This window comes from Equus quagga, chromosome 12 (assembly GCF_021613505.1).
Source record: "Equus quagga isolate Etosha38 chromosome 12, UCLA_HA_Equagga_1.0, whole genome shotgun sequence".
NCBI classification, from domain to species: Eukaryota; Metazoa; Chordata; class Mammalia; order Perissodactyla; family Equidae; genus Equus; species Equus quagga.
Window position 1 is genome coordinate 61,663,702 of NC_060278.1, and position 16,930 is coordinate 61,680,631.

Below are 16,930 nucleotides of genomic sequence, written 5' to 3' on the forward strand. Positions count from 1 at the left end.
CCCTCTGTCCAGCGCGCACCTCTGTCCAGTGTGTCCCTCTGTCCAGCGCGCGCTGCCAGGAGCTCGGAAGTATTCGACCTCACACCCGCCTCTCGCAGAGAAGGGGCGCAGGAAAGCAGTGCTTGCGCGCCCCCGGCCCTTCCGCGCAGCCCCCTCTCCGTGGGCTCCTCGGGCCCCCAGCGCCACCTCACCATGGCCGCTCCGACAGGTGGAAGGCCTCCCGCAACACCAGCCCTCCCGGAGCCGGCTGCTGATGCGGGCAGTATACCCGCCGAGCTGCTGGCCACGCCTCCCAGCGGGGCTCCCTCTGGGCCCGGCCGAGGGACCGCCCTCCGCGTCCTCTCACTGGTCCAGGCCCCCCGAGCCCCTCCCCGCCCCGCGCTGGGCGGCCTGGCTGTGGGGAGTTGGTAATACCACCCCGGGCGAAAGCCTCGGGGACGCGGGTCCTCCCCGCCCGCCAGGCCGTCTTCTACTCTGTCGGGGCGCGTGCTGCCTCTGAGAGGCTGAAGGTTTTGGGGAGACACCATTTGTCTTAGGTCTCTACACCCGCAACACCACGGACTTGGTTCGAAAGTGCGTAAACCCGGGCGGGCGGCGCAGAGGAGCTCGGCAAGCGCCTGAGAAGGAAGGATGCTGTGAGGAGAGCCAGGTGCCGGGACGAAATGGGCGAGGCGCTGCAGGTGCGGCCGACTGAGTCTACCCCCGCTCTGCCTGGGGCAGCACATCCAGTTCGGGTGGCAGATTGCCGCAAGAGCCGGGGCCCAGGCTGACTGACGCAGGCTGGAGACGACTTGTGGGGTGAGGATGGGGAAGCAGCGTGGGGCCTTGAATGTTACTCTGAAGAGTTTGCAGGTAATTCCGCTGGCTGTGCAGGGCGTCCTTGAGGGTTTTTGTCCCAGCAGTGATGTGATCACAGTAGCATTTTAGGCAGTATGTACATGTTACTTGTGTATATATTTTTTTCCAGTGGTGGCTTATGTTTTTCCATGCTAAAGGGCATGCACACATTTGCCCTCTCCCCAGGCTGTTTGTTAGCTGTCTGAGATGAGGTTTTACTTCTATGAAACTAAGTGTAACAAATTAGCCCATTTCCTAGTTTGGGAGGGTTAATTGGTGTTTGTGGGTTTTTTTTGGTTTTAGTTTTTTAAAATTTTTTGGGGGAGGAAGATTGTCCCTGAGCTATCATCTGTGCCAGTCTTCCTCTATTTTGTATGTGGGCCACTGCCACAGCATGCTTGATGAGTGGTGTGTAGGTCCACGCCTGGGATCTGAACCCCCGAATCCTGGGCAGCCAAAGCAGACCGTTCACACTGAACCACTACACCACCAGGCAGGCCCTGGCGTTGGGTTTTATCAAATGATTGCATACCCCACAAAGATTACCCTTAATATTTGCTCAGCACATTCCAGAGGAACCCAAAGCATCTGTCACTTCCTAGTCTCACTTCCCAGGGGAAAGATGTCTGCACCCAGTTTATGTGGGTCAGACTTGGAGACTTGAATTGTTGCCTTAGGAAAGTCTGCAGCTGTGGTGACTTTCTTCTTCTTCTTTTTTTTTTTTTCAAAGATTGGCACCTGAGGGGCTGGCCCAGTGGCATAGCGGTTAAGTTCGCACGTTCCGCTTCTCGGCGGCCCGGGGTTTGCTGGTTCGGATCCCGGGTGCGGACATGGCACCGCTTGGCAGCCATGCTGTGGTAGGTGTCCCACATATAAAGTAGAGGAAGAAGGGCACGGATGTTAGCTCAGAGCCAGGCTTCCTCAGCAAAAAGAGGAGGACTGGCAGTAGTTAGCTGAGGGCTATCTTCCTCAAAAAAAAAACAAAAGCAAAAAAACCCCAAACAAACAACAAAAAAAGGGGTGCTGGCCCCGTGGCCGAGTGGTTAAGTTCCCATGCTCTGCTGCAGGCGGCCCAGTGTTTCGTTGGTTCGAATCCTGGGCATGGACATGGCACTGCTCATCAAGCCATGCTGAGGCAGCGTCCCACATACCACAACTAGAAGGATCCACAACGAAGAATATACAACTGTGTACTAGGGGGCTTTGGGGAGAAAAAGGAAAAATAAAATCTTTAAAAAAAAAAAAAAAGATTGGCACCTGAGCTAACATCTGTTGCCAATCTTCCTTTTTTTTTTTCTTCTTCTTCTTCTTCTCCCCAAAGCCCCCCAGTACGTAGTTGTATACTCTAGTTGTAGGTCCCTCTGGTTGTGCTATATGGGATGCCGCCTCAGCATGGCCTGTGGAGTGGTGGTGCCATGTCCGCACCCAGGATCCGCACCGGTGAAACCCTGGGCCACCAAAGTGGAGCACGCGAGCTGAACTACTTGGCCACGGGGCCAGCCCCTGTAATGACCTTCTGCTGACAGAACCCAGGAAGACTCAAAGTTACTGTGTCACTTGCCAGTGTGACATCAGACCAGCTGGCCCCTGGATTTCTGCAACTGTTTTTCCACAAGACTCTAGACATGTTATTCTAAAGAATCCTGGAACATTTTGAAACTAAATGCTTGTTCTGGTGGCTCGGGTAGTTTAAGTCCAGGGTGCAAAGGTTAACTTCAAATTCTGAAAAGTGTTCTTTGGTCTCAACTCTTGGGTTTTATGGGGATGCCTCTGGGCTAGGGATAAGGTGAGAATGTGTGGGTGAACATTCAAGTAAGTACTTTGAAAACTCTTGTCTATACAAAGCTAAGACATGGTTATTCATTGTCTGTCACTGCCCCAAGCAAAACAACTCAAATGTTAGATCCTGCCGAAGGTGGGCATATCAGCGATTAAAATGAAGCTACGTGGCCATAAACTCAAAAGTCATAAATTCAACACCATCGTCTCTCCCTTGCTCACCTTTCTAGGCATTCATTCTACCTTCTGGTAGGCAGACTCTGACAGTTAAAAACGTCCTTCCATCCCTCTACTGAATAGAGTCGCCTCTAACCCAGGGGGGTTATGAACACGTTTGGAACAGTGACATCTTCAGTCTTATTTGTGGAAATTACACAAACCCCTTCTTGACACTATGCTTCTTTACCTCACACCAATTAAAATTAGTCCTGTTACAAGGTAGATCTCTATGATCTAGACTGCTTAGATTTAGACGTAGATTTTTCCCCCTCCCCAAAGTCCCAGAGCATGCTTGTATATTCTAGTTGTAAGTCCTTCTAGTTCTATGTGAGCCGCTGCGACAGCCTAGCACCTGACAGACGGGTGGTGTCTTTTGACAACCAAGAAACGAACCCATGCCACGAAGTGGTGAGAGCGCCGAACTTTAACGACTAGGCCATCAGGGCTGGTTCCCAAGTTGAGATTTTTGTCTCTAACTTTTCCTCCTCCTTTTCTCTATATCACCCCACTGATCTCTACTTCAGTGCCATTGCAGACACACCATTTTCATACAACTCTTCAGGAATTTTAAATATTCCACGGTTCAGAGGGAAAGGCCCATGGGCAACTCTAGTTTTCAAGCAATCTAAAGAATCCTGATAAGCCTGTCTCCTTTCGTATACGTGCTCTCTCCCCAGCCTCCCCACTGCACGGCAGTTAAATGACACTGAACTGAATGACAACCACAGGGAGTCTGGGCAAGGGAGGGGCAAAAGGAGATGGAGAGGCTTTGTGGGAACAAGAATATCCTGTTCATTCAGTGGTGGAGAATCAGGTTAAATAGGGAGACATCAGGGCTGTGCCTGGCTATTCATTCTTGAGCCAGTGCCAAGACTGTACAGGCAGCAGCTGGCTTTCAGTTGACTGAATTACTTACAACTGATGGTCATCTTAGTTTAGTTGCCCAAGTAGGGTGACTTCATGAACTCACTCTCTTTCCGTATTGTCTTGTCTTGAAATTCACCTCCCCTTTGACTGGGGCAACTGCTCCCTAGGATGAAACCCCCATTTCCACCCAATCCCTATTTCATGTCTCATAGAGGCCATTCAGGACCAAGGGGGGTTAAATGTATAAGCCCGTGGGAGTTATCACTCTCCCCTTACCTCCTTAGGGCCACAAGTCTCCCCTGCCCACATTCTATCTCCTCACTCGTTTCCCCAGGTCACAGTTCATCCTGGCCCCAATCTGAAATAGAATCTGTCTGGGGTCACCAGATCTAGAGAGTGACCCTGTTCTAATTGTAGCAGAGGACTTGTTCCTGGCATCCAAAATGAGAATCATTTATTATAATGTTATGCTTTGGGTACACTTAGTTTTGTGTCATAGGCTACAAACTACTCATCATGGATAACATTGTTTCTATATGAGGCAAAATGCATTCAAATTTTCAAAAGACTTGAAGTGAATTTGGTGGACACTTCTGCCACAACCCTACATTCTGACAGTCAGACACATATTCCAGAATTCAGTTCTCCCAAACAAAAGAAAACCTTGGTTACAACTGAAAAATTGGCACTGCTGAAGTTAACACCTTCATCTTCTTACCCTCTGAAGACTTAGCCACGGTAATGGCCACACTGACGTACTCTCTGCATGAGTCTGTGTACCACATCTGTTTTCACTGTCTTTGTCAAAAGGCATTGGAAAAAAGTGCCATACCTAATTTCTAACCCACTATTTCTGCATCAGAAATATTGCTCACTCTACCCTCCATTAAAAAAAACTGCATGAACTACTTTAAATTAGTCCCATTAAAATGATATAGCTTTCACTGGAGTTTATTTTAAATTCCTTTAACAATTATTTATCAGACTATTAAAATGTGGCAGACAGTGGGCCAAGCACCAAGGGTATAATAGTAAACAGGAGTTGTGGTCCCTACGCTTATGGAATTTACCTTCCTGAGAGGTGAGGAAGTAGTCAAGGGTTTAATTTTCAAATGAGATATTATAAAAGAAATGTCATCCAACTGAAGGGAAGAACTGATGTTTAGTAAACTGGGCTTTGTACAGGACCGTTGGTTACATTCTTTTAAAGACTGTTTTATTATGAAAATATATATTCAGAAAAATGCACCAAAGATGTACAGCTTAACAATTTATTACATAACCACTACCTAGATTAGAAAAAAAAAAAAACATTACCGCATTGCAGCTCTCCTCATGCCCTGTCCAAATCGTTACCCTCGCCTTTGGCATAAATCAAGTATCCATATGCATGGGTCTGTTTCTGAGCTATTTTGTTCCATCTATTCGTCTGTTCTCGTGACAAACGACAATGTCTATCCAATAGAGAAGTTCTCTCATCTTGTTTTTCTCCATGACTGTCTTTGCTATTCTCAGTCTTTTGCATTTTCATATAACTTTTAGAATCGGTTTATTAAATTTCACAAAAAAACTGTTGGGTTTTTGATTGGGATTTTATTAAAGTTATACATCAGTTTGGGGAAAAGTTGACACCTTTACAATATTAGGAGTTGGCAAACTTTTTTTTCTTTTGCTTGAGGCAGATTGACCCTGAACTAGCATCTGTGCCAACCTCCCACCACTTTATATGTGCGTCCCCGCCACTGCATGGCTGACGAGTGGTGTAGGTCCATGCCAGGGATCCGAACCCACAAACTCAGGCCACTGAAGTGGAGTGCACTGAACTTAACCACTAGGCCACAGAGCCAGCCCCTAAACTTTTTTATTAAAGGGCCAGATAATAAATATTTTAGTTTGTGGGCTAAGAGACAATACTATGTAGATACTTATATAACCATTTAAAAAGGTAAAAACCATTCTTAACTCGAAGGCTGCTGAATCTCAACAAATTGGATGCTGGCTTGAATGGATTTGTCCTGTGAGCTGTAGTTTTCTGGCCCCATAAATTTGTTTGCTTTTTGTATTTCTCTCAGTAATGTTGTGTAAGGTTTTGTGTGGTGGTCTTGCAAGTCTACTGTTAAAGTTATCCCTAGCTCCCAGTTGTCTAGTTCTCTCTTCAGCTGTGTCTAATCTGCTGTTAAAAACCTTCCTGAATTCTTAATTTTGGTGATTGGTTTTTTTTAAAATTCTAGAGTCCACTTGGTTTTTCACATGTCCAAGTATCTGCTGAATTTCCCCGAACTTGTACATCTCCTTGAAGAGACCAAGCAGTTATTTCACAGGCTCTGTCTGATAGCCCCAGTGTCTCCAGCCTCTCTGGGCACGTGTCCACTATAGTTTTACTAGTTTTCTTGTCATCTTGTCTCATATGCTTGGTTACATTCTGTTGTATTCAGGATATCAACTTAGCAAAATTGTTTGTAAAAACAACTCAAAATTTAGGCTGATGGTATCTTCCTCTAGAAAGGGTTTTTGTTTGCTTATGCCAAGAGGTTGGGGAAACTACCACTTTGGGATGACCGTCAGCTAATTTCAAGGATTGAGAGCACTGGAAGCTGAGCTGCAATCCTGAGAGGCTTTCCTACTTTCCTACTTCTAGTTCATCCCTGATCCTGGGGTGCAAAGGACTGAGGGCCTCAACCCAAAGTGAGGGACACGCATCAGGCCCACGATCCTTTGACAGGCCCTGTCCCCTACTTCTGGAAGGCTGTCAACATCACCCATCAGCCGCTTTCTGACCTGCCTCCTCCAAGTTTGGCAAATGCCCCCAAAACAGTAGCCCATAACACTCAGCCCACTTCCCAAGGCCTCCATGATCTTACCGGTCCTGGTTCAGTAATTCTTCAGTCATGTTAGCTCTCTGATGCCTTCGGATTTTTAAAATATTTTGTACAGTCTTTCTATTTGCCATTAGTGGGATGGTCAATCCAAATTAGCCATTCTGCATTACCAGGAGCAGAAGTCTTATTAGTTCTGTTAGAATTACTTGAGCAGCCTCATACCTGACATGGTAACAATATGTAAAATGTCAGTACACCACTGTTCATCTTTGATTATGTGTTAAAAAAGAATTTTGTAGAAACAACTTGGCCTTGGAAAAACCAATTGCTCTCCCCAACAGAAACTGCAGGTTTCTATACTCATAGTAGCAAGCATGGGTTACGTCCATCTACCTATGGCAAATAGCAGTTAACTGATTCACAAGTCTTTACTGAGAGCCTTTGTGTGAGGGGAAGGAAGAGATGACATTCTCATTTTATAGCAGACACTAAGCGGTTAATTTAGTAGTTGACAGACCTCAAGATAAACCCTAAGTTTCAGGTTTCGGCTCTCCTCTCTTTTTCAAATTATATATTCTTCCCAAGGACACACAGGAATCTAATTTCCTCTGTTCAAATGCCTTTATTTCTTTCAAATCAAGCTGAAAAGGCAGAATATTGATATTTTTGGCTACTGGGGCAATAACGTTTGGCAATTCTCAAAAAAATACAAATAACCAATAAGTATATAAAAATTTCATTAGAAATAAATGCAAATTAAAACAATGAGATACTTTTTTTTCTATTAAAGTAGCAAAATGTTTGCTTTTTTTTTAGATTGGCCCTGAGCTAACATCTGTTGCCAAACTTTTTTTTTCTTCTTCTCCCCAAAGGCCCCCAGTACATAGTTGCATATTCTAGCTGTAGGTCCTTCTAGTTCTGCTGTGTGGGATGCTGCCTCAGCATGGCTTGATGAGTGATGCTAGGTCTGTGCCCTGGAGCCGATTCGGCAAAAACATGGGCCACTGAAGCAGAGTGCATGAACTTTACCACTCTGCCACAGGACTGGCCCCCAAAATGTCCTTTTAATGATAATAAATACCCAGTGTTAGGGTTCAGAGAAATGAGTTCTCTTGTACATTGCTGGAGGAGGGAAAATTAGCACAGGTGTTTTTGAGGAATACGTGTCAATACAGTAAAGCCTTGAAAATGTGCATACTCAGCAATTCTAATTATTATAATGTATGCCAAGGAAATAGGTAAGAATATGTATACCGATTTAACTAGAAGGTTGCACATTACATCACACTATTTATAGGAAACTGGAGACAATCTAATAGTGGATTGTTTAAATTATTGTACAGAAATACAATGGAATACGAAAAATAATGTTGTACATAGATGGATCTACTGACATGAAAAGTCAGTATTCTGTTAAATGGAAAAAGCAAGTTATAAAAGAGTACAGTATGATCTCATATTTGTTTTACAAAACCATACATATTTATATATATATATATATATATATAAACATTGAGGATATATGCCACATTACCATTGGCAATCTCTGGATGGTGGTAATACAGGTGATTAAAAAAACTTTTACACCCATTTTCATATTTATCTGCAATGAATGGGTACTATTTCTGTGATTAAAAAAGGAAAGAAAAGTCAAAGCCTAATTTAAAAAAATGCTTTGCCTAGGTTTTGGCTTATAATGAGGGGTCATATGCCGAGAGGCATCTATTTTGTTTCTTCTGACCTAGTGGATAATTCTCGGTTGTTTTTCTGCAAATGCCATAATCATAGGCATCTGAGCATTTGTCTGGAAAACAGTTCTCTTGTTTTCTACTAGAGCTCATTGAGGCTATGACTGGGGAAGGGAAGCTACCTTTCTAGGGCAGTAGGTGGGTGATAAAATCATGCCCAAGGCCTGTACTTTAGTTGGGGAGCCCTTAGAGTAAGTTTGGGGGACAGGAATGAGGAGGCAACCAGAAAACAGATGCAAAAGAATGGACTGCAGATTGTAAGGTCTCCTTTTAGTCCTTATTTCAATTCTAGGTCTCCTGACTCTTAAAGGTAGGGATGATGGGAGATACCTGAAACCTGGTTATACAGATTTCTTTTAAGATGGTAAGTCATTTCAGAAGAGAAATGGCAGAACTGAACATCATATTGAATGGTTAAAGAAGTTTGCTAATATCAAATGGCCAGAGCAACCCCACAGCTGTAGAAATAGAGGCATCTGGATAGAAAGTTTGTATTCTGGATTGTATAGATTCCAATTGAACTCAAACTCTGTGAAGACCATGTCCAGAAGGTTCAGTGAATGATGACAATGTCCATTAAAGAAGTTGTTCCTAAGAATAAAGGAAGAGTTATTGGTCCAGAGCAGACAAACCTGTAAACTCGCAGATAATATGGCAAAGGCCTATCCCTCCGATATCCCACATCCTCCACTGTGATTCCAAGAGATCCTGGGAAAATGGCCAGGGCTGAGTTTTCCTTGGGGTGGCTGCCAGATGGGGGTGAAAATCTGATTTTCAACTTACAGGATATAGCAGCAAGGAGCTAATATGAAGAGAAAACACACTGAGTCTGAATGGAAGAGGGGCCACGTTCATCTTCACAATAAAAATCACTATCAATCTGGAGTAGAGGCTCTCGAACATGGTATTAGAGGTATGTCCAAAGTAATGTGTTTCTGATTAGTAGTTTAAATAGTGAAGTTTGTAAATGCTTTACTTTTAAAAATAAATTATGGTAGATAAAATTAGCATACAATAAAGTCACTGTCAGATACTTATATGCTTTTTGAATGAGAGAGAGATAAAGGTGGTTTCAACTATCAGCACATGAGCATCACTTGTCATGTGTCATTGTGGCTACAAGGTTGATTATTGCTCTTTTAGAGCAAAAAATGAGGGAGCCCCTGGGTAGGAGAGCACCTGGGCAGAATGCTAGGGATGAGAAAAGATTTGTGGAAGCATTCCAGTGTCCTAAAACTGGGGAAAAGGGGACATTAGGAAATATTGTGATGCGAAGTGAATTAAGCAAGAGGCATGCACTTGAGGCTTTAAGGAAGCAGGGTTAGCTCTCTGCATGTTAAGCTGGACATGTTGATACTCATAATTTATATTGGTACAGAGAAGGTGGCAGCAGAACAATTATACCACGTTAAATGCCAGTTCTTGTGGAGAGTAGCTTTTACAGTTGGGGTGGAGTTGAGTCCTCCTACCCTCAATTACTCATGAGAAACCCGTTCCAAGGCCACATAGAAACTCTTCTTGTCATCTAGGCAATGCCAGCCAATTGGTCCAATTTCACAGTCCGCGCAGACCAGAAACTTGATGTTGCCCACGTCCTTGGTGAAGCCCACGTTCTCAAAGATGAACATGTCATCAACCAGCCAGTGTTCCTGGAGGATATCGCCATCGGGATTGCTGCCATCAGCCAGAGCTGGCTTCTTTCTCATGGAGGGAAGAAAAAGCTGTAGTGGCAGAAAGAATACAAAAGCTGAACTGGCTCAATCACATCATCACCCCCATTCTACTTATACTTACACTTCACCCTAGCAGTTTCTCGGAATGAAAACGAAACGAGGAGCTCTGTTATTAAGTTACAGACTAGGAGGCTGGGTGGCTTCTCTGCTACCTCTGATCCATGCCCTGATTCTTAAGAGACATGAAAGAAGAACTTTGGTTGCTGTGGTAACTTGGCTTCATTGCTATCCTTACCATGGCCTATAAGGCCCTATCTGTTCCTAATCTCCCTCTAGCTCTTTATGCTCCTTCTTCAAACTGAGTAAGTCTGCTCTGCCCTCAGATCGTGGCAAGGCCAACTCCTTCTTGATATACAGCTCAACTGTAACCTCCTCAGGAAGTCTTCCCTAACCAAACAATCTGAATTAGCTTTCCACACTGCGCACTGTATTTTTATTTTTAAAATGGCTTTACTGAGGTATAACTGACACACTCACTGCACATATTCAAAGTGTACAATTTGATACATTTTGGCACATGTATGCACCAATGAACCACTACCATCAAGATAATGAACATATCCTATCACCCCCAAAAGTTCCCTTATGTCACTCCTTCTTTATGTTTACTTACCATTTTTTGAAATTATCTTCTTAATTTATTGGCTTACTTATTTACCATGGGTCTCCTTCTACTAGAATGTCAGCCCCTGGACAGCAGGGAGCTTATCTTTCTTGTTCATTACTATATCCCCAGTGCCTAGAATAGTAACTGATATAGAGAAGGAACTCAAATATTTGTTAAAATAATACAGAATATCTGGCTTTCCTATATTCCACCATTGTTATGAATATGCTAGATTTACCTTATAAAAAGAACATTAAAAAGGAAAATCTAGTTTGAGAATTTGGATTATCATTAGGATCCTTGTACCCGCTAATTAACATGGCTTCCCAAGGTTTAGGAGAAAGCCTCTGGCACTGCCATGCTGCTATGAAAGCACATGCAGACACACACACACACTCCCTTTAATTTCTTCCATATGGCTAGTTCACACACCTTTAGCTTCCCCAGACTACTGTAAATACAATGCCAGCAAAGCTTGTTACACCTCTGCTCCTCATCATTATGGCTGCTACCAAAACACTTATTTTCCACCCTATGATACATGTTTAATGCATCCCCAAACTCTAACAAAACAGGATGGCCTCAGTGTGCTAGTCTGGCATTGGCAATCAGAATAAAAGCAAAAAACTTTTAGAAATTGGACTGACATTAGTCCAAAAAAGGTAAATGCTTTGGTAGGGATGAGTAAGCCTCTCCCTGAATGCTACAGTTAGGAAGTCCACAAGAGCTACCAGTGTGTATTAAATACCCTAGAGTTTGCACTTCTGAACTCCAGGCTATACTGTAGTCAGTAGCGTATCCCTGATAGGGAGGAGGGAGCACCATTCAGAACATTTCTACTCCCCATCCTCCAAACCCTTGGCTTATTAAAACACGTCTGTGCTCTACCCTTTGCTGTCACCTGAGAGGTCATCTGAGGACATCACAAAATGAGATAGTCCATCCTCCTGTTATATTATCATTCCAGTCACTCATTTTGCCTCATCTGATGTTTAAAATGAGTTCCTAATGCTTTGTTTTACCCTAAAGGAAAATGGGAACAGGCAGAGGCAAAGGGAGTTAGAAATCAAAATTCAGGAACCAGGAAACCTGGATTCCAGTCCTAACTGTAACTTTCTGTGGGCCTAAATTTCCTTAAAACTATTTCTGGCCTATCCCCTACATTGTAGGGGTGAAGTCACATCTTAACTAAATGGAAGGGAAGAAAATTAAAGACTATTTAAGCATTAGCCTTCAGGAGGCATCCAACAAAGCACCAGCTTCCCTCGCACTGTTCCCATTTAAAGAGCAAAACGCCACCTCTGCAATCTCACTTGATTAATGATTTAAGAGAAATACTATTATTAACCATTCATTCAAAGAGTCATTCTGAGTCCTGTTCCCTCGATTTGTCAACATTCCCACTTTTATTTAAATGCTATAAGTCAGGCCCACAAGACTATACCTATATATAACCATGTATATGTGTATCTGTGCATGGATCTCAACCTATTCACTGCCATGCCGAGCACAACTGCTAGGGTTAGGTAATATGGGGGATATAGCAGTCTCTAAAGACTACTGGGGTGGAAATCAAGAATTAAGATTTAATTTGAGGCAGCTAACCCGGTTGGGGGCCAAAGTTGCCAGTCAGATCCCTGACCAGAAGGGTTAACTTTGCTGTCAGGACCCCAGCTAGTACCCTGAATCCTGGCCAGGCTCCTCAGAGATATGTAGAACATGACAACTCAGTGAGATTCTATTGATGTCTCAGTGGAACTCCTTTTCCTTTTTTCAAGAGCTGTTAACAGTACCCTTTTAAAAATAAAATGTTTTCTTTCTCTTTGTAAAAATACATTCTCATTATGGGAAGCTTGGCAAGCATGCTACAATATAGATGAGAATAAAAACTGTTAGACTACAGAGTAAACTTGGTAACTTTTTCATGATTTTCCCCCTTCAGTGAGTACTTGTGGTGGTTTTAAAACAGGTCCACAAATTCTTTGACAATCCTTCCACCAAGAGGTGGAGTCCTTGCCTCTCCCCTTGAGCCTGGGCAGGCCACTGTGACTGCCTCGATGAATGTAATACTGAATATCATGTGGTGGGAGTGACAGGCTAGGTTAGAAAAGGCCACGCCACTTTTGCTAGTTTCTCTTGGAACACTTGCTCTGGGAGCCTTCAGGTTCTATGTAAGAACCCCAGCTACCCTGAGGCCACCATGCAGAGAGACCATGTGGAAAGATCCACTGAAAGACTGAGAGGCCCCCAAAGCCTGTTCCAGTGCTCACGTGTTTGGGTCTTCCCAGTCCCCAGGCAAAGATGAGTGAAAAAGCTTTTGAGATGACCCCTCTGACTGCTATCACATAAAAGACCCTGAATAAGAACTGCCTAACTAGGCCCAGTCAACCCCCAAATTGATAGGCAAAATAAATGTTAATGTTTTAAGTCACTGTTTTGGGGTGCTTTTGTTATGTAGCAATAGATAACTAGAACAATACTGCCTAACATAGCTGAGATGCATGTTCCATTTTGATCCCTGATTTTTTTTTTTGAGGAAGATTAATCCTGAGCTATCATCTGCCGCCAATCCTCCTCTTTTTGTTGAGGAAGACTGGCCCTGAGCTAACATCCATGCCCATCTTTCTCTACTTTATACGTGGGACGCCTACCACAGCATGGCTTTTTGCCAAGCGATGCCACGTCCTCACCCGGGCACCCCAGGCTGCCGCCAAGAAGTGGAATGTGCGAACTTAACCGCTGTGCCACTGGGCCAGCCCCCCGCCCCCGATTTTTTATTGTGATAAACTATACTTAAAATTTACCACTTACGTCATTTTTAAGTGTACAGTTTAGTGGTATTAAGTGCATTCACATTGTTGTGCAATCATCACCACCATTCACCTCCAGAACTTTTTCATCTTCCCAAACTGAAACTCTGTACCCATTAAACAAAAACTCCCCATTTCTCGCTCCCCCCAGCCCCTGGCAACCACCATTCTAATTTTCTGCTTCTATGAATTTGACTACTCTAGGAACCTCATGTAAGTGGGATTATACAGTATTTGTCTTTTTGTGACTGGTTTACAGTCACGTGTCACTTAACAAAGTGGACACGTTCTGGGAAATGCATCCTTAGGCGATTTGGTTGTTGTGTGAACAGCACAGAGTGTACTTACACAAACCTAGATGGTATACCCTACTATGCACCTAGGCTATATGGTACTGATGTTATGGGACCACTGTCATATATACCATCTGTTGTTGACCAAACCATCATTATGCAGCGTGTGACTATTTCATTAGCATAATGTCTTGATTTTTAAAATGAGTTTTAAAGTTTTATTGAGATAATTGTAGGTTCATACATAGCGAAGAAATAATACAAAGATACAGATAAATGATAATTATTTCTATATTAAGAAATAATACAGGGGCTGGCCCCGTGACCAAGTGGTTAAGTTCACATGCTCCGCTGCAGGTGGCCCAGTGTTTCGTTGGTTCGAATCCTGGGCGTGGACATGGCACTGCTCATCAAGCCACGCTGAGGCAGCGTCCCACATGCCACAACTAGAAGGACCCACAATGAAGAATATACAACTATGTACTGGGGGGCTTTGGGGAGAAAAAGGAAAAAAAAAATCTTAAAAAAAAAAAAGAAATAATACAGAAATTCCATGTACCCTTTACCCAGTTTCCCCTAATGGTAACATTTTGCAAAACTATAGCACAACATCACAACCAGGATATCGACAGGGATACAACCCAGATTTTATTCAGATTTTCTTAGTTTACTTGTACTCATTTGTGTGTATATGTAGTTCTATACAGTTTTATCAATTTTATCCCGTGTAAGTTCATGTATCCACCACCACAGTCAAGACATTGAACAGCTCCATCACCACAAGGATCCTTCATGTTACCTTTGTTTGTTGAGGAAGATTGGCGTTGAGCTAACATCAGTGCCAATCTTCCCCCATTTTTGTATGTGGGATGCCACCACAGCACAGCTTGATGAGCAGTGCATAGGTCCATGCCCAGGATCCAAACCAGTGAACCCCGGGCTGCCAAAGCAGAGCATGTGAATTTAACCACTACATCACCAAGCCGGCCCTCTCCTGTTACATTTTATAACCACACTCACCAATATCCCCAGCCCCGTAATTCCTATCCCTTGGTTACTTCAGAAATGTCATACAAATGGAATCATACAGTAAACCTTCTGGGACTGGCTTTTTTCACTCAGCATAATTCCCTGGAGATTCATCCAAGTTGAGTGTATCAGTAGTTAACTCCACGGTATGGCTGTAGCACAGTTTGTTTAATCAGTCATCTGGTGAAGGACAGCTGGGCCGTTTTTAGTTTTTGACTATTATGAACAAAGGTACAATGAACATTCACATACAGGTTTTTGTGTGAATATAAGCTTTCATTTCCCCTGGGATAAAGGTCCCAGAGTGCACTTGCTGGGTCACATGTTAAGAGCACGTTTAGTTTTAGCAGGAACCGCTCTTGGTTACTGCCTTCAGGTCCTCTGCTCTCATATTATCCGAACACTGCTCCACACTTGCTCTCCCATGAGCCCATCTTCCACTGCCTACTCATGCTGCAACTCCACTCCTCCAAAAAAGATAAAAAAGCAAACAACTCTCATTTATAACATCATCCTCCTTTTCCTACCTTCACAAACTGTTGTTTCCTTTTTATTTTCTCTTCATGGAAACAAGGCTCTTGTTAGAAAAAACCACTGGCTCCTCAGTGCCGCCCACGCTGATACCCCACATACTGGAGATGGGAACCAGTGTTCTCCTTGCCCCCAGATTATTACTCCTACATCTTCACATCAACACCTCTGTTCCTTTTAGGTTTCTGCGACCCTTCACGGTCAGCTCTGGTCACTCCACCCTATCTACAGCTGACTGGCACCTGGCTCAGTCTCTCTTGAGCCCACTTCCTCTATTCCCATCACCTTAACTGTGAGTGGCCTCATTTCTTGCTGCTTTTATGACATTCTATGTCCTGGCCAAGTTGAACTTTTCAGTGCTTCAAATATCCCAGTCTCCCTCACAACCATGAAACATCACGCTGCTATTCACCTACCTCTACTCCGCTGAACTATAATTTCCTCTGCCACAACTTGAGGTAAGATTTGAGAAGTACCTACTGCGAGCGTATGAACACTGTGTGTGATGTCATTTATATGATTTGAAAAGAACACAGATCACGTGCTGCACAAACAGAGAAGCAATGGTACCAGTTAAACATACTGATCCATTCCATCCATGCTAACCCATGGTTTACACCGGACTCATAGCTTCTATTCATTAATTTATTTCAATCCAAGGATTTACTCAGTTCTTATTTATACGCACAGTCCAGGTGTGGGAGATACGGAAGTGGACAGGACACAAGGCCTCATAGTCTAGGGGCATAAACATCAAGTACAGATGATTTCATGGGGCTGGCAGGGAGCATGGGTGGGAGAGCGCTTTGCGGTCTTCCGGCCATGGCGTCTCCGTCTGGGTCTCCTGACATTTGGGCTGGAGAACTCTCTCTGGGGGGCTGTCCTGTGCCTTGTAGGATGCGGGCAGCATCCCTGGCTTCCACTCACTAGATCCAGCAGCACCGTGCCACAGACCTAACGTTTGTGCCCACCCTAGCATTCTTACGTGGAAACCCAGTTCCCAGCGGGACAGGTCACGAGGGCAGAGCGCATTTTGAGGGACAGGGTTGCAATGAGGGTACTCCTCACACCTTCCTGGGCCACGTTACACTCCGGTGAAAAGCTTACCAAACCATTGCTTTCTCAGCTGTCTTGCGGAGGGCGGTGGTAGGAAGGGATGGGAACCCCTAAGGTGAAGACAATCAGCAGACTTCCTTCACACCGGATCTTCAGGGCTGCAGAGCTGTCCCGCTGACAATGGGATTCCCCTGGGAAACTCGATCCCAGCACTTGCTAGGCATGCGTGATACGGGAGTTACCCCGGCGCATCCCTACACTGCACGTGCTGTTCCTGGGGCTCTTCTCGGAGCGGACAGCGCCCGGCAGAAGGGACCCTGGCAATGAGGACTGGCGGCGGGTGGAGGCGGAACTCGGGCGCCATTTGGCAACGGGGCTACCGGAGAGGCGCTCAGACCTGCGGGCCTCAAGAGCCGGCCCAGGACGCCAGACCCGGTGGGGCTCAGAGCCCTCACGGGAAGGGGCCCCTCACGGACCCAGACACCTCACAGGCGCGAGCCCCTTCACGGACCGGGGACCCCTCACGGACCGGAGCCCCTCACGGACCGGGGACCCCTCACGGACCGGAGCCCCTCACGGACCGGGGACCCCTCACGGACCGG

At 44.6% G+C, this 16,930-nt stretch overlaps 1 protein-coding gene across 2 annotated transcripts in view; it reads right to left on the reverse strand.

The window, feature by feature from the left end:
- Positions 1 to 8,730: 8,730 nt before the first annotated feature.
- The window catches only part of RABIF (RAB interacting factor), a 9,184-nt gene continuing 984 nt past the window's right edge, over positions 8,731 to 16,930 (reverse strand). The window contains exons 2-3 of one of the 2 annotated variants that reach the window (XM_046679380.1): positions 9,739 to 9,990; positions 8,731 to 8,860 (exon numbers count right to left, since the gene is read on the reverse strand). In XM_046679380.1, the coding sequence (XP_046535336.1) occupies positions 9,745 to 9,990 (246 nt within the window). In that variant the 3' untranslated portion in view covers positions 8,731 to 8,860; positions 9,739 to 9,744. Of the gene's footprint in view, positions 8,861 to 9,568; positions 9,991 to 16,930 lie in introns of those variants that run through there. The other variant, XM_046679379.1, reaches the window with a different exon arrangement.